Here is a 17,727-nt window from a genome sequence, read left to right as displayed (position 1 = left end):
TGCTAAGGTAGATTTTCAAATTTCTGTAAATTGCTGTAAATTCTGAATCCTCGTTTGAATCGAATCTTATAAATGGATTCAAAATCAGCTTTTGTTTTTCATGCCAGTTTGTTGGTTTATCTGTTATCACATATTTACTTGAATAAAGGCATTGAAAGTTACATATTGGCTGACAAAGAGATTCAACTGCCCAATTCCCTTTAGTGAACTTTATGTACTCATTAATGAACTTGAAAGTTGCAAAAGTGATTAATATGTACGTTGTATGTGACTTGTTTTGCCCAATTCCCATGAGTGAACAATATGTACTCATTAACGAACTGGAAATTTGCAAAAGTGATCTATATGTACGTTATGCGGTACTTAAGTCACATAAAGGGCACAATAGTGCTCAAAACGGGATTTGGTAAGTCACTTAAGGGCACAAAAGTGCTCAAATCAAGATTTGGTAAGTCACAAAAAGTGCATTGATGTGCTTTCAAATTCAAATCACCACTTCGAGTTTTAGTTTCAGTTAGAACAACATCCAGGCGTGGTCTTGTGGTAGCGTGTTCGATTCTCACCACGAAGGTTGGGGTTCGATCCTCAAGCCGGGCAAGTTTTTTTTTTTCAATAAATAATTTAGTAATTGAGTGATATGTGAGAGATTCTGATGCGATATATGTAGGAAATGTATAGGAAAAAAGCAATTGAGCAATTTGTCGAGTTTGGAATCCGGCGCGTGGCATCATGGTACAGAACACAGTAAATAATCAAGAAAAGATTATTTGAGCCGAAGCCAAGGGTTCAGTTGAGATAGAGAGAGATTTTTTGCTCATTTAGCGATTTTATTTGAAGCTGAATTAGATGGCCGCTGGAAGCTGAATAGAAGATTATTAAGACTTGTTTTGCAACTTGAAGGTATCAATAAGAACTTAAATTTTGAGCTGCATAGAACGTACTTCATATCAATGATGGGGCTAAGTAGGCGTTTTTTGTGACTTTTGGTTGCTTGGGATGTGTGCTTGCGATGGTTTTAACACAACTTTGAAAGGAATAGATAATTTTTTGACAAATGCAGTCGTGTTGCATGATAGCATTCATCAAAACAAAGAAAAAAAAGTTTAATTCTCGCGTGAGATTATATTACGTTCTATTACGTCGTATAAAGCCTACACTGAACCCAAAATCACACTTAAAAAACACTAGAAGATTCACTTAAAAGAGAAAACGGTGTGAATTTCTTCATTTCAAGTGGCTCATGTACATTTCACTTGCCTCTCACTTAAGTTTTAAGTGACCGAATCAATATACACTAGCTTATCACTTGAGTTTTAAGTGACCGGCATTGAATGTCTTCGATGCTCACTTGAAATCCACTTGACCGGTCACTTAAGCCAATATTCACTTGCCCATCACTTAAAATTCAAGTGATTTTTTGCATAGCGAATGTCTACAATGTCAGTATTGATGGTTTCATTGTTGTTTGAAAAAGAAACAACAGAGGTTTGTTTGAGTTGGTACACGCAGCGAAAAGTAGTAGCATTGAACTAAAAAAATTACATCTTTGATTCAAAAACCTTGTGTACATTGAAACAAAATCCAATTTCCTTGATTCAAGCAAATTTTATATTGAACCGAACTTTTTTCCCATAAAACCAATGTTCCAAATTTTTAAATCAAAATATTTAATTTGAATTCAAAGAATTTTTTATTCATCTCAGAATCAAAGTAAAAATTCTTTGATTTAGATGAATTTTCTTTTGAACCAAAGTATTTTTTCGTCAAACAATCGACACATTTCCATTAGCTTCTGTTTGATGAACGGGTCGGCGAGAAGCTTTTCCAACAACCAGTCAGACCTATTTATTTTCTGCGGAATCTTCCTGCCGCGCAACCGCCAGACAGCACCGGAATCACCAGACGTACCCGGCGACAGCTTTGAGAGGACAAACGATAGTGGACTCCTAGGTAGGTCATTAAAAATCAATTTAATTTCAAATAAACCATCAACTTTAAAACATTTTTCAGGGCAACCATTCATCGAATTAATTTGAAGAGGTAACTGTACCGACTGTTCCGGTCCTCCGACTTAAGACGTTGCAATCGCTTCTGGTCCGGTCCAAGGAGACTCAACATCTGGCGCCGAAACCCTTCATCAGTTGTTCGGATGGAACTGTCCGTCAACAAACATCGTCTAGTAAGTACTTTGTCATGCAATATATGCAAATAGTTTTAATTTTTTTAATTGCATTATTTAGTTTAATGTCGTTTTTTGAAAGCTTCATAACCAGCCGTATTATCTGTTCTCCTCTTTATTTACAGATGTACCGGTTCAAGAACTCTTATCCTGTGGAAAACCGGTGATCTAAATGATTAACATGTACTTAAAGATAAATAAAATGTTTTAACCATAATTTATTTCTTTTTACTTCCAATAGGATGAAAATTAATATGTAGTACTAGAATTTTTAGGAACAAAAAATAGAATCGAAAAACAAATGCTTTTAAATTGAAACCCAAATACCGTTGGAACAAAGGAAAATTTCATAAAATTAAACGAAAAGGTTTTTGAATCAAAAGCATTTAATTATTTGAAACAAAGAAAAAGTTTTGATTCAAAGGAAAGCATTTCTTCGAAACAAAAGAAAATGCATTAGAATAAAAGGAATTTTTATTTGTCCCAAAATCAAAGGAAAAAATCCTTTGTTTTTGCGGCACTTTCCTTTGAAACTAATTTCTATTTTTCTCCGTGTAGGTGCAGAATTAAAGTAATTTATATGTTATTAAACAATGATATTTTCCATAGGTCGACCGACAGAAACATCGTGTAAACCGGTTAACACGTCGCAGAGACCTTTTTTAAAGCAATCAGGGTTCGGATACATTTTCCGATGATGATTTATTTTGGAAATATTCAAGTGCAAATAAAGTAAGTATCATGCAAAACAATAAATACTAGTGAAATTATTTTTTTTTATTATTATTTCAGAAAAGATCAACCCGAATGTCTCGTCAAAGTGAGGAAGCCAATGATTTTTCGAAGCCGAAAAATCTTTTTGAACCCAAATAAGGAGAAAAAGTGACGTTTTTTACGTTGTATTTTCTAATAAATAATTTTTTTGTAGAAACAAAGTTAATTAATGTTTGATATTCCGAAATTTCGCCTAAAACCACTACAACTGAAAGATATTTATGACCTGAGCAAACATTTGAAATTGACTTTGCCATTCACTTGAAATTCACTTGATCGCTCACTTAAGTGATTTCACTTGACCGGTCACTTAAAATTCACATGAATTTACGTATGGCGAAAAATCACTCCAGATGTCACTTACCTTTAAAGTGAAAATTATTTTCGGTGTAGTCCACACTAGGCAACATGAACTGCGATTTTTGTTATGAGACGAACTTTGTTGTCTGTTGTTGTTGTTGGAAACCTGAGACGGTCTCAATGTCTCCCGAAGAAAATGGGAGACGCTGAGACCGTCTCGAGACGAACCGTCTCCTAGTGTGGACTCTTAAAACATCTTAAAGCCTACACCGAAAATAATTTTCACTTTAAAGGTAAGTGACATCTGGAGTGATTTTTCGCCATACGTAAATTCATGTGAATTTTAAGTGACCGGTCAAGTGAAATCACTTAAGTGAGCGATCAAGTGAATTTCAAGTGAATGGCAAAGTCAATTTCAAATGTTTGCTCAGGTCATAAATATCTTTCAGTTGTAGTGGTTTTAGGCGAAATTTCGGAATATCAAACATTAATTAACTTTGTTTCTACAAAACAATTATTTATTAGAAAATACAACGTAAAAAACGTCACTTTTTCTCCTTATTTGGGTTCAAAAAGATTTTTCGGCTTCGAAAAATCATTGGCTTCCTCACTTTGACGAGACATTCGGGTTGATCTTTTCTGAAATAATAATAAAAAAAAATCATTTCACTAGTATTTATTGTTTTGCATGATACTTACTTTATTTGCACTTGAATATTTCCAAAATAAATCATCATCGGAAAATGTATCCGAACCCTGATTGCTTTAAAAAAGGTCTCTGCGACGTGTTAACCGGTTTACACGATGTTTCTGTCGGTCGACCTATGGAAAATATCATTGTTTAATAACATATAAATTACTTTAATTCTGCACCTACCAACTCAAACAAACCTCTGTTGTTTCTTTTTCAAACAACAATGAAACCATCAATACTGACATTGTAGACATTCGCTATGCAAAAAATCACTTGAATTTTAAGTGATGGGCAAGTGAATATTGGCTTAAGTGACCGGTCAAGTGGATTTCAAGTGAGCATCGAAGACATTCAATGCCGGTCACTTAAAACTCAAGTGATAAGCTAGTGTATATTGATTCGGTCACTTAAAACTTAAGTGAGAGGCAAGTGAAATGTACATGAGCCACTTGAAATGAAGAAATTCACACCGTTTTCTCTTTTAAGTGAATCTTCTAGTGTTTTTTAAGTGTGATTTTGGGTTCAGTGTAGTCCACACAGGCAACTTGGACTGCGATTTCGGTTGCTTTGCTGAGACTTGTTTATGTTTACATTTGATGAGATGCACGTCTCAAGTCTCCCGACAAGTATGGGAGACCTTCAGCAACCAAGATGTAAACATAAACAAGTCTCAGCAACCGTCTCGGGACGAACCGTCTCCTAGTGTGGACAAGGCTTAAAATTCACAGAAAACTGCTGCAAAAGTTATCAAAACAACTTTAAAATTTGTGTTTCGCATGTAGAATATGTTTTCCAGACTAAAAATTTTTTAAATGGAAAAAAGTTGCGACTGTCGTTTCTTGTATTTTTCTTGTGATAAAACTGTTAGTTTACATTTTTTTCTTTCATACGACATAATGAAAACTCACGCGCGAATTATAAAATGTTAAATGCTCACCCTGTGCAAATAAAATAAAATGAGTTATTTTTTGCTCATTTCAGAATACTTCAGCTTCAGCGTGTGCTCGTTCAAAACAAAAGCGATTATGTCTGATTTCCTTCGCACTGTTGTCGTCCTACTAAAATGGAAAATTCATATTTAAATATTGTAAGTATTCCAGCAAACATTAGCAATTACATTGGTAATAATGAAAAACACTAATTTAGGCACATGTCTATGGCCGTAAGGCAGAAAACTATGCCAAACATCGACGTTTTGATGAAGCCATCGAAAGTCACCGGAAGGCCGTGGTCAATCTGGATGAGGCCATTAAACTTTCTCCCACCTCGGCGATTGTTGTAGAATCCTTGCAACTGCAAAGAAAGTATCACCTCAAGCAGGTTGAGTTTCTACGCCACAAAAAGCAACAGTACGAGCGATACATGAAAGCCCTAGAATATCAGCGTCGTCGGAATCCTGAATATCTTGCACAGCGTATGGAAAATATGGAAAAATATCACGTTCTTCAACTTTCGATTTATAAAAACTTAGACGATACGGATGCTTTGTTGGAATCTTTGTCCAAAACTCGACCGGAAGCTATCGCTGGAGAGGGCAGGAAAAATTCCTCTTTAGAAGATCTTATCAAGCTCAATCATTCACTTCATATAATGATCCATCAAATGGTGCAGAACTTTGACGAATGTTCCACGGAAAACGAAGTCCTCAAGGAAAAATTAAGCATGTACGAAAAGGAAAAGGAAAACAATCCTTCGGGAAAGGGGACTGGAAGATTGAGCTCCGATCAGAGAAAAGGAAACGCTACACTAGAGGCAGATCGGTCAATTTTGGAAGCGATCGATTTTCATTCGGAAGAACTTCCGGCTCTGGCGCCTCTAGAACTACCCACATTTGACCTGCCAGATTTTGATAAGTCTTAAATCTGATGTGCTGAGAACTTAGAAGTAATCAGAAGTTGTAGATAAGTTTTTTTTTTGTGTGCATTTATGATATTATGACTTACAAAATGATTCAATTACGTTGTGAATGTAGAAATGTGAATGAATCACATTAGAATAATGGTTATATCTTCTTGAAAGAATAAAATTTATGTTAACATTCTTCAATAATGGAAACGATATCTTGGATAAAACAATAAATACGTATTCTTCTATTAAAGTATGTATTTCGTAAATCAGGGTGAAAAGTTTTGAGGGAATTTAAATAGTTTTATTACTTTAACTTCCAAAAAGTATAATTTCACTACGAAAGAATAAATTATTCACTAATAAGCATATTTTAGGGGCCATCCAGATACCACGTGGAAAGAAAACAGAATTTTTAAACCCCTTCATGGAAAAGTGTGGATATTTGGCAAACCCCTCCCCGGATGTCAATTGGGACAAATTCGAAATCTTGTGTTTTTGATTCAATATTACAATTATAAAAAATCACTTCTTTTTGGCTCTTTTTATTGAAATGGTTGATTATAAAAAATGAATAAACTTGCCTGTAAGTGCCTATACAAACTTCTTTTAATAGCTAATTAAGTTGAAGATGGGTTCCATGGGTTGCAAGATTCTTCTTCAAATTAAAATATTCAAAAAATGTGAGTCAAATGTAGTTTACAAAACTTTATGACATGAGGAGTTTGCTCGAGATGAATATACATAAAATCTTAGGATTTTAATTAAAACATAATTAATGTTCAAACTATTTTTCGAAAATATTTATGGGGTAAGTAGGTATAGGCTACTTACCCGACTTACCCCGGCCCCTTATATATAGAACCCTACCCATAACTGTGACGTCACAGTTTTCCACACCACACTCTAGGCCGGTCTAACCCAAAACCAAGTTGAAATGCCGCAAAATCGGATGAAACTGGCTCCCGACGAAAATGAGTTTGAGGGGGTTTTCCCAAACTTGAGAATAAACGTAATTTTTGCAACTTAATTTTGGGGCATGTCATGCGGTGGGATTTTTTTTGGGATTTTTTTCATTTGATGAACCAAATATCAAAAGGGAGTATGAAAATTTAATGAAGACAATATTTTTATTCATATTTCTTATTTAATTTTATTCCCAAAAATATTTTTTTCACAATAAACTGACTTCGGCGGAAGTTTTTGAAGAAAGTAATTTAATAAACTCGAGCCTGATTCAGCCCGGAGAAATTTTCAAGCAATTCGGTCAGGGATTAAAGAGTGCCGTTGCCATCATAAAGAACAGATCTTCTTAAAGCTTACATTTTCCTTCCAGAATCAATGGGTCTGTCCTGCAGGATGTACCCGGAAGGAAACCAGGCTGAAATCATCACTGGAATTGACATCCGGTGGATATAGTATCAACGGCTACGATTCTTCCGGTTTCCCACTGGTTTTTCTTCCTTCCGGAAATTCTCTGGAGGCATGATGTAAATACTGTTTTAGTAGGTACGGCTTCTAAAGAAAGTATAATCCATGAAAAAAGCGTTTACTGGAAGAATATAAATTAGAATGCATTAAGCATAATAAAATTTCATCAAATTTAAAGCATTTTACCAAAAATTGTTTCCGATGCGACTGGCTTTGTTTTGCTTACAAAACGAAACTAACTGAAAATAAAGGGAAATTTTTTTGGGGTGGTCAGTTCGAGCTTCGAACTTTGATTTTGGTGCATTGACAGCAGCCCAAAATTAAGAACGCCAGTCGAACTTTGTTTTGATGCACTGGCGTTCTTATTTTTGGGTTGTTTTGGTTCTGAGTGCAATGTATAAATCGATCCCAGTCTCTGACTTTTTATGTTGACAGTTTCGCGCCTTTCTATTTCACTCTAAGCCGGTAGAACCCAAAACCAAGTTGAAATGCCGCAAAATCGGATGAAACTGGCTCCCGACGAAAATAAGTTTGAGGGGGTTTTCCCAAACTTGAGAATAAATGTCATTCTTGTAACTTAATTTTGGGGCATGTCATGCGGCAGGGATTTTTTTTGGGATTTTTTCCTTTGATGACCTGAATATCAAAAGGGATTATAAAAATTTAGTAAAGACAATGCTTTTGTTCATATTTCCTTTTGAAATTTTATTTTCTATTTATTATTTTCACAACTAGCAAAATTCGGGCTTGATTCATCCCGGAGCAATTTTCAATGCATTCGGTCTGGAATTACAGGGTGTAGTTGTCATCATAAAGAAAGAAACTTAGCTTACATTCTGCCATCAAAATCAATACAATTGATGTGCGGAACAGCCAAATTCATGCCATACCGAAAACTCCTGACGATTGGTACCGTTTAGGAACGTCACGTGTCCTCACAACTTTGAGACTACCTAGCATTACCCAACAAACATTTTTGCTGATTAAAAACGCCAATTCTCTGATCGTATGCTGTTTTGAGGTGCTGATTGCTGTTTCAGCTTTCTGGCTGAAGAAAGAAATATTTCTGCGCTGTTTCAGCGTATAAGGAAGTTTTATTTCAGCCAATAGATAGTAGGGGAAAATAAGCTGAAAAATAACTTGTTCAGCCTTTGTCCAACCATTTTTGACACCTTCAAATTTGACAGCCGTCAGCTGTACAAGGGTAGCTTCGAAAGCGTCTTTCAGCAATATCAAACTTTTTGTTATTCATGACGAATCAAAATAATTATCTTTTGAATCGTCTAATGATTCGGATTTCTCATTTTGCATGATAAAATGGCCTTGCCGGGAAATTTACATTTTATTCTCGTAGCAATTTCAATTTCTTCATATGAAATTGACCTTGGTTGAGAAATATTTTGGTCGCTTAAGAGCGACACTTTTCTGCTCCTTCGCAGAATGCATGGTTGGTTCTGCCTTCTGCGGCATGAGACCAACAAGTCGTAGGTTCAAAGTTCGAGACAAGTTCAAGTGAAGAAAAAATAACACGGGAGGGGAAAATTAGCTGGCAAACATCGGACATACATCGGTCAACATTCTTTTTGTTTTTTTTTGTTGCTCCGTCAATTGACGTTTCATGTGGCTTCATGTTATCTTCGCTGATTAATTTCTCCAGATCTCGATGTTTAAGGGCTGAACAGCAGTTTCTCTCTGAATTTGGGTTGCCTTCTTTCAGCAAGATAGCTGATTTAAAATTAGAACTAAACAATGTTTCAGCGGTTGTTCAGCAAAAAATGTTTGTTGGGTATAGTGCTACCCGAAGGTCGTGAATGGCAAATGATGCGGTTGTTCCAGATCGTCCTCCACTTCTTTCGGTTCTCCATTGGTTTTTTCTCCTGCCTGAAATTTCCTTACGGCTTCTGAAGAAGGTAAATAATCGTTTTCTGGAAATTCATAAATTAAAATGAATTAAGTATGATAAAATTGTAGCAAATTCAAAGCATTTTACCAGAAATTGTATCCGAATGCAACTGACTTTTTTTGTTTGCAAAACAAAACCAACTGAAAATAAAGGGAAATTTTTTTGGGGTGGTCAGTTCGAGCTTCGAACATTGATTTTGGTGCATTGACAGCAGCCCAAAATCAAGAACGCCAGCCGAACTTTGTTTTGATGCGCTGGCGTTCTTATTTTTGGGTTGTTTTGATTCTGAGTGTTCCAAACATGATTTCGTACAATCAGTGCACAGTGGTCCAGATCAAACATTTAGCGAGACAAAATTAATAACACAAAATCGGTGCGTTTTAGACAAATCATTTGTTCTACAAAGTTACTTTATATAATAAGCGCTTTCTTTTTAAAAGGTGAGTTATTAGGACGTGTCAATACCGTGGAAATTCGCGATACTAATTTCATTCGGCGAATAGATAGAGTATATAAAGGTTTTTAGAAAGCTGTAGGTTGTACCATTTGAAGAAACTTTGCTGAACATATCAAAGTCGTGCAATGAAATGGTATCACTCTATAATTTTTTCAAGATTAAAAGAGTAGGGCGTGTCTAAAAAAACGGTTTTTTGCTCATAACTTTTTTAATAGAAGCTCTACAAGTTTGATGTGTTCTAAACACTTTCTCAACACAACAAAACGCATCTTTTTCTCGAAGATTGTGCATGGCTATCTTATTGTCTTTTGGAGCTAGGAGCATTATCGTGTAAAAAATTATCAATTTTTGAGCTGCTATATCTCAAATTGGGGCAAACGAAAAAATCTGCTTTTTGCTGCATAAACTAGATTGTAACACGAGTATTAGATACAGAAAAAACTGGAGATGCGTTTTTTGTTTAACTCGAGATTTTTAATTTTGAACATTTTATATTTTTAAGCTTTTTCAAAGAAAAATATCAAAACCTCCTCTAACACCCTATATTTTACTGGCTTTAAAAGTTGTTGAAAATTTTCTGCTTTTGTGCAGAGAATGGCCTCAGAAAGCACAGGCGTGCTATTCAGTATGTCATGTTTGGCGAGTTTGATATTAGACATATATATTCGATTAACCGAAATGGAAGTTCCATACAGTGTTTTTTTAAACTTTTAATTGCAAGAAGAAAATTACCTGAAATGTAAGGCAAAAAGTCAACTCTCTGAAAAAATCACCAGATGCATCTTCGCAAGCGTCTGTACAACCCACGGTAGATCCGTATGCGCCAGAGGAAGGTTTGGCGTTTCTTTGTCGGAGTGACTTAACTAAAGCTCAGCACTTTGAAAACCGTCAAATGAACTTTTTAGAAGGGAACAATTACTATCCCTCTTCAGTTACATTATGTAGACCAATCAAATTTCTTTTTAAAAATGAAACCCGTGTGTTAACGCAGAGAGAAGTTTGAAAATGGAAGATGAGATAATATGTCATGTCCAACATGTTGTTTGTTCAAGAATTTCTTTGTCAATATCAATACCAAAAGCGAACTAACCTTTACCATGGCTGATTACAAAAGAAATTAACAATTTGACCGACTCATGTTCTCAAAAATTTTACATTAGTAAAACATCTGGGAAAGGCTGAACGAACCACAACTTATCGACGAGGAAAATCCTAGTAATTATTGTTATGGTTTTTCCCCGTAACATGCGTACATACGATCCATGAAGGTGTTTTTAAAAGCTTCCTACACATTAGGAATTAATTATCATTCTTGGCGTGTTCGTAACTTGAAATTCAACTTACGAAATGAAACATTTTGTTCTTGTTATAATCTTTTTTTAAGTTGAGTTGAGTTCAGTTGTAGGCAATGTAGAGAAGCTAAAATTCATGGTCAAAGAATTTTAACTACCTGAAGCTGCGCACGGTATTTTGAAAAATGTTTGAATTTAACATCTTGAACATTATTGTTGAATGAATATGCATTTTTTTTTATATAAAAAAGTATTTTTAGCTACAGTATTAAAAAAGGGAATATTTGAGAAAAGTAAAAAATAAATCATAAATAATCTCATTCGACCAACAGAATGTTATTTCAATGAACATTAAAACACAAAATTTTTATACGTGCTTTTTTGTTTGAAAAAAACTTAAAAATATAAAATGTTCAAAATTAAAAATCTCGAGTTAAACAAAAAACGCATCTCCAGTTTTTTCTGTATCTAAGACTCGTGTTACAATCTAGTTTATGCAGCAAAAAGCAGATTTTTTCGTTTGCCCCAATTTGAGATATAGCAGCTCAAAAATTGATAATTTTTTACACGATAATGCTCCTAGCTCCAAAAGACAATAAGATTATAGCCATGCACAATCTTCGAGAAAAAAATGCGTTTTGTTGTGTTGAGAAAGTGTTTAGAACACATCAAACTTGTAGAGCTTCTATTAAAAAAGTTATGAGCAAAAAACCGTTTTTATAGACACGCCCTACTCTTTTAATCTTGAAAAAATCATAGAGCGATACCATTTCATTGCACGACTTTGATATGTTCAGCAAAGTTTCTTCAAATGGTACAACCTACAGCTTTCTAGAACCTTTATATACTCTATCTATTCGCCGAAAGAAGTTAGTATCGCAAATTTCCACGGTATTGACACGTCCTAATAACTCACCTTTTAAAAAGAAAGCGCTTATTATATAAAGTAACTTTGTAGAACAAATGATTTGTCTAAAACGCACCGATTTTGTGTTATTAATTTTGTCTCGCTAAATGTTTGATCTGGACCACTGTGCAGTGATGTGTTTATTATTATTTTGCAACGTGAATTTGGTACAAAAATTATTTCCAAAATTTCCCACCGATATCGATAAATATTGTTTATAAATATGTAAGTCTGCCTATCCAGGTACTGCCGAAATATTGGGAAACTAATTAATTCTATGAATTTTGCTTTCAGATACCCTAAAACGTCAAATTAATATTTGACCTTCGGATCGTCCACATCATTCGCTTTCAAAGTTCATTGTGTTTGTTGCGCTTGTTGCATTGACAAAGAACCAAAAACATGCATGAAGAAACATTTGCCCAGCTGATGGAGATGTTCGGGGACTACATTGACCACCAACGCATTCAAAAAATATCATCTGCACATGGACATGACTGTAAGAGTCCGTTTCCCCTCAATAATATATTAATTTCAATAATTCCTTTCCAGTGGAACTTTGTATTGAAAAGTTGCTCAAACATGATGACGAACCATCTCCTTTAGTCGGGGATAAACAACAACAAGTTACTGCCGAGCAGCACTGGCCTGTATTACCCACTCGCGAAGAGCCTAAAAATTCGACAGGTGCGATCAAAAAGACAATGTCTCAGGCAAAAGATTCCGCCATGAGCCCCGTTTCATTTGCATCCTTCCTTCAAAACAAAGAAAATCAAGGTTTTGTGAACAAGTTACAGACGCCTACAAAAATGGGTCCAAAACGCTCAGCAAATGCACAAGAATGGCCGTCTAATTTTGAAACCTTAGTTGATCTTATCAACAGAGGTTTAAGAGTAATGGTACTTATGCGTGGGGCTCCTGGATCCGGAAAGTCATTTCTAGCTCGGGCAGTCATCGACAAAACCTTGGCTAATGGGGACTATCGGAACCATGTGTTCAGTGCGGATGACTATTTCATGGTGAATGGCGTTTACAAGTATCAAGCAGATCGAATTGATGAAGCGCATCGCTTCAACCAAAATAATGTTCGAGCTAAGGCAAAGGATGGATGGAGTCCACTAGTGGTGGACAACACCCACATGAGACATTGGGAAATGCACGCATATGTACAAATTGCAGCAGAAAACGGGTACTATCTGGATGTGCTAGAACCGGTGACTTATTGGAGAAATAATGCAAGATCATTGGGCGCCAGGAATGTACATGGTGTGCCAGAACATAAAATAAAAGCCATGCTGGGTAATTACGAAAGACTCAGAGACATTCACGATTTGTATCGCCAATGTAAATTAGAACATGCCTCGAAGGAGTTGCCCAAGATGAGACACTTTCCTATTATACGACAGGATTTAATCGACCTAGGCAGCTTGCAGGTAAGTCGATTGCATACAAAATTATTTAATTTTTATTCCCTTCTTCAACTCGTCAATTTGTGCATCTCCAGAATTCAATCAATGAGATTCCCGAAAAAGAAGAGCCAACATTACCGGAATGGTCAACAGCCGATTGGGATACTGCCAACGAAAATTCCGTTGAAAGCAAGGAAAATCTCGAAATCAATAATCCGGGACAGCTTGTTTCAAAGCCAGCTCGAGGAAAACCAAAACATATGATCGCTTCTTCAAGACATTTGTTGCCAGCTGCTGAGGAAGACCTGCTGGATGTGGACAATTTACAAGAAAACTGGAACTGGCCGGTCATCACCGATGATAAATGGAAGCCCTACGACGAGGAATGTTTGAATTTTTGGGCGCAATCCGACGCAGTTACTAACCAGCAGCCGGAAAAGCCTAAAATAGAACTTAACCAATCGCAACCAAAACGATTCACAGTTCCAAAGATAGATACGTCGCTAGAAGAACAATCACTGCCACAAAATTTCGTTCCAAGTGAAAGGCTAACTCCAATGGAAACAACTCCGATAAAAATGATTGAAAAGAAAAGCGATCGTACGCAAGCAAACAATAAGCGAATAGCATTAGTGAAACACAAAAGGGGCTGCAAGAATGAAGATTCCAGTTTTTCGGAAATATGCAATTTGTATCCGCATATTCCAGCTCATTATTTGTGGGATTTATTTGAAAAATGTAATGGTGATGGCGATTGGACAGCTAACTTGTTGCTGGAAGAGCAGAAGACTTACGAATTCGATGGCATGACAAATGGTTTTGATGAGGCGATTGGTGGTGGTCAGATGGCGTTCGAATGTGACTGTAGTGAACCAATAGCAACACAAGTGCCTTTAAACAGTGAGCAAAGTAGCGATACAGATCGATCGACGGTAAGTTCGGGTTCTCCTAGAAGTACGATTAGAAAAAAAGATAAAGCTCTTTCTGAAGACCTACAAAGGGCTAAAAAGCAATTGGAAGCAATGGTTGTTCTGGGGAAAAACAACTACTCGGATCATCTTCAGCAAATTCGAGTGGCCGGAGGAAAAATAACAAAAGAATCTTTAATGGAATTTGAAGAGCCAGAGGATACGGCTAAAGATGAGCCTACCAAATCGGAAATATTAGAGGTCAATTTAGGACTAGATCTAATCAAACAACTCCATGCCATATTCAAGGACAAACACAGCGCAAAACACTTGTCGATAGATGATATTACACAAGAACAAACCAAAGTCTACATAAGTACAGAAATAGCCGAACAGCTTTTTCTATCATTCATGGACACTATCTACAGTTACCGAGAAGAGGAAAAACATTTCACAATGAGAAGAGATGCGCAGATAGCTAAACAAATGGAAATCAAACAGAAGTATCCAATACTTTTTCGTGATATCAGGGCAGACTCCGATACACCAAATCTAAATGATATTATCGAAATGGAACGTGCGATGTCGGCTTATCGAAATGAGCAAACCAATGGCTGGGTAAAACAAGTTCCTCAAGATTTAGCTACTCAGATGACTCGACAGAAATTGGTTCAAATGTTTCCCAGCGTAGAAGAAAAAGTACTGACAGAAATATTGCATGCCCACAACAACAAATTCCACGATACTGTGAATGTTTTAAACAACTCCATTCCGGAAGAATTCCGTAACCAAATAGCAAAGGAGCGAGAAGCTCTTCTTTTGCGGGCGGAAAATGAGAAACAAAAAGCTCTTCCTACACAATCTACTGTATTGCCTACTACTCCGCGCATCAGCAATGAAGATGCTATCAATTTGCACCTCAAAACGGCAGAAGAATGTCGTAATCTGTCACAGCATCATCAAGATCTTAAAAATGAATGCCACGAAAAAGCACGAAACGCCATTCAACGGGGCATGGCTGGAGTTGCCGATTACTACGCCCAAATCGCACGACTTCACCGTACCAAGATCGATTGGTACAACAGCAAAGCCTCTAATTCGATCATGGAAGTTCACAAATTAACGCTAAACAATTCCGACGTGCTCGATTTACACTACCTACATTCGGAGGAAGCCCTCAGGTGTTTGGAAATTTTCCTTGCTGAACATGCTGGCAAGCTACGCACTCGCCAGCAACAGTACAAGGAATTGTTCATCATTACCGGACGAGGTTTGCACTCGGCTGACGGAATACCAATCATTAAGCATCGCGTCCAGGCTACGCTTAAAGATCTTGGATTGAGGTGAGTCCTTCCGCTGTTATTTAAAAAAAAAATGCCGTGCGTTAATGACATATTTCTTAACAGGTTCTCTGAGTTGAATCCAGGATTTTTGAAAATCAAACTTTACAACAACCCCGACATGCTGGAAAGGCTACTGACTCAATGCTAAGGATACCACCAAAAAGCTAGCTAAAGATAACGCCTTAAATTTTGAATGTCGAAACGTAGAATGCCGCCCTTTTTCCCACTACTCGTGCTTAATTGTAATAAGTGAATATTATTTGATCATCCTTTTAAAATCGTTTTAGCATTCTCTGGTCATTGCTCAACGGTAGAAATTATCTATAATTTGGTGCACAAATCGATGTGTCTAACGTATAGTATGTATCCATATCGTGTACCTGATTATAGATTAAATCAGTTTTATCGTAAGGATTAACCTCGTCATTCAACTAAGTCAGCGCTAAGCGTGGAAAACCGTATTGATTTTAGTTGTTGATTCGTTATTAAATTTTCTATTTGGGTTATTTTACTACTATACCATGTAAATTCTAAGAAACAAAACGATTCACAGTTGTTAGACGCAAAAAAGAATAAATATTTTTTTAGATATAAAATATAGAACTTGTTACTTGTCACTTGCAAAAAAAATAAATCCTGCGTAGAGTAAAGTTGCTTTCAAATTCGTGTGGGCTCGCTACTTCTGGCGGTATAAATTTGTTGAACCAATCGAGACTTGCCAGGACCTGGATTCATGCCCCACATTCGTTCTAAGTTCTTGTTTTTGGTCATTTCTACTGAAAGTTTACACTTTGAGCTGGCGGTTGAGCCATGATAAGCCTTGAATCCGCTTCGAATTGATCGATCAAGCGATTCGGTGCTACCGTTGGACTTTTGTGGAGATGTATGAAGAAAAACATTAGTTCGGTAATCACAGAGTAAAGCTCAACTACTTACCCCTTTGGTACCTTTTCGTCGCCCGGATGATGGTTTGAGACTGTTATTTACGCTGATACCATCACCCACTTCGTCCAAGCTGTGCATCGACGAAGATAAGCGTGATGTCCTTTTGGTTTTGCTATTTAAAGAAATTAAAACGATCAGATGAAGGTCATTAGCGACGACAAAAGTTTGTGATTACCACTGATCTTCGAAGTACAAATGTTGCAGAAGTTTTGCAGCGCTTATCCGTGTTTCCGGTGAGTACGTTAACGTGCGGTTCAACACATCGACACCATAGTGGCTGAGCAAAGGAACCATACTGCGCAAGCCCGTTGCTTTACGCTTGGGAAAGTCATAGTTCAATTGATTTAAATTTCGAAACTTTGCCAGCATGGTCGGTGAAGGTGAGCCCAGAATCTCGTGAATTAGATGCAACTGGTCCAGTTCGTTTTCGCCGGGAAACAATGGATTCAGTGTCAGCATTTCGTAGAAACAGCAACCCACTGCCCAGATGTCCATCTTTGGCCCGTAATAACCGGAAGTGAGCAGACATTCCGGTGAACGATACCACCGGGTAGATATGTATGAAGAATAAGGCGGTTGAACGCTGGTATGGCAGATTGAACCGAAATCAGCCAGCTGGACCAATTCATTTTCTTTGAGCTTACGAGGTATCTTAATAAGTATATTTTCCGGTTTGATGTCTCTGTGGAAAATTCCATTTCGATGCAGATGATTGAGCCCGCAGACGATTTGGTACAGAAACCGTTTCACACGTTTTTCCGATAGACATCTTTTACGATTCTTGATGTAGTCGTACATGCTCATGTCCATCAGTTCCATTATGAGGGTTAATGTACCGTTAATTTCATCACTGGAAATAAAGACAAATTTTCTTTAGGTTGTTTTCGTTAGTAAATAATTGGATTAACATTACTGAAGAATGTCCACAAAGCTGACCACATTTGGGTGATAATCTAAGACTTTCATGACCTGGATTTCGGAACATTCTAAGGCCTCAGCTGAGGTTTTGTACAATTTGTTGAGTTTTTTCGCTGCGTAATGCAATCCGGTGCGCCGTTGTCTTATCTGATAAACTTCAGAGAATGAACCTTCCCCAATCTTCCCTAGGATTTTGTAATCTGAAAATTGGCAGTAAATTAGAATCAGAAATTATAAAGTTTTCTATTTATACCAACCTGCCAATTCGAATTCTGGCATTTCCGAAAATTAAGATAAAATATACAACTGTCATAATTTAAAGAAAACTTTTTAATAGTAGGCCTCGAAATCAAAGTTTTCAAGACAGTTTTTTTCACAAAGTCTGCTAATCTAATCCTACAATTTGTTTTTTCTTTAATGAT

General features: G+C 36.6%; 3 protein-coding genes across 3 annotated transcripts; 2 read left to right on the top strand and 1 right to left on the bottom strand.

Annotated features, from left to right (window-relative positions):
- The first annotated feature begins 4,901 nt into the window (after positions 1-4,901).
- Positions 4,902-6,045, top strand: LOC129747311 (uncharacterized). Its single transcript, XM_055741461.1, has 2 exons — positions 4,902-5,034; positions 5,094-6,045. The coding sequence occupies exons 1-2, from the start codon at positions 5,011-5,013 to the stop codon at positions 5,805-5,807; spliced, it is 738 nt and encodes a 245-aa protein (XP_055597436.1). The 5' UTR covers positions 4,902-5,010; the 3' UTR covers positions 5,808-6,045.
- Positions 6,046-11,883: 5,838 nt separating this feature from the next.
- Positions 11,884-16,038, top strand: LOC129746669 (uncharacterized). The gene is made up of 5 exons (XM_055740490.1): positions 11,884-12,007; positions 12,077-12,281; positions 12,335-13,215; positions 13,287-15,442; positions 15,506-16,038. The coding sequence occupies exons 2-5, from the start codon at positions 12,185-12,187 to the stop codon at positions 15,588-15,590; spliced, it is 3,219 nt and encodes a 1,072-aa protein (XP_055596465.1). The 5' UTR covers positions 11,884-12,007; positions 12,077-12,184; the 3' UTR covers positions 15,591-16,038.
- Positions 15,763-17,602, bottom strand: LOC129746670 (MAPK/MAK/MRK overlapping kinase-like). Its single transcript, XM_055740491.1, has 5 exons — positions 17,563-17,602; positions 17,301-17,505; positions 16,563-17,237; positions 16,379-16,499; positions 15,763-16,312 (listed from the first exon to the last, which is right to left on the bottom strand). The coding sequence occupies exons 1-5, from the start codon at positions 17,582-17,584 to the stop codon at positions 16,100-16,102; spliced, it is 1,236 nt and encodes a 411-aa protein (XP_055596466.1). The 5' UTR covers positions 17,585-17,602; the 3' UTR covers positions 15,763-16,099.
- Between the last annotated feature and the right edge of the window lie 125 nt (positions 17,603-17,727).

The sequence above is a fragment of the Uranotaenia lowii genome, chromosome 2 (assembly GCF_029784155.1).
Source record: "Uranotaenia lowii strain MFRU-FL chromosome 2, ASM2978415v1, whole genome shotgun sequence".
NCBI lineage: Eukaryota > Metazoa > Arthropoda > Insecta > Diptera > Culicidae > Uranotaenia > Uranotaenia lowii.
Note: the sequence above shows the minus strand (reverse complement) of the source record. Positions and strands in the feature narration are given on the sequence as shown.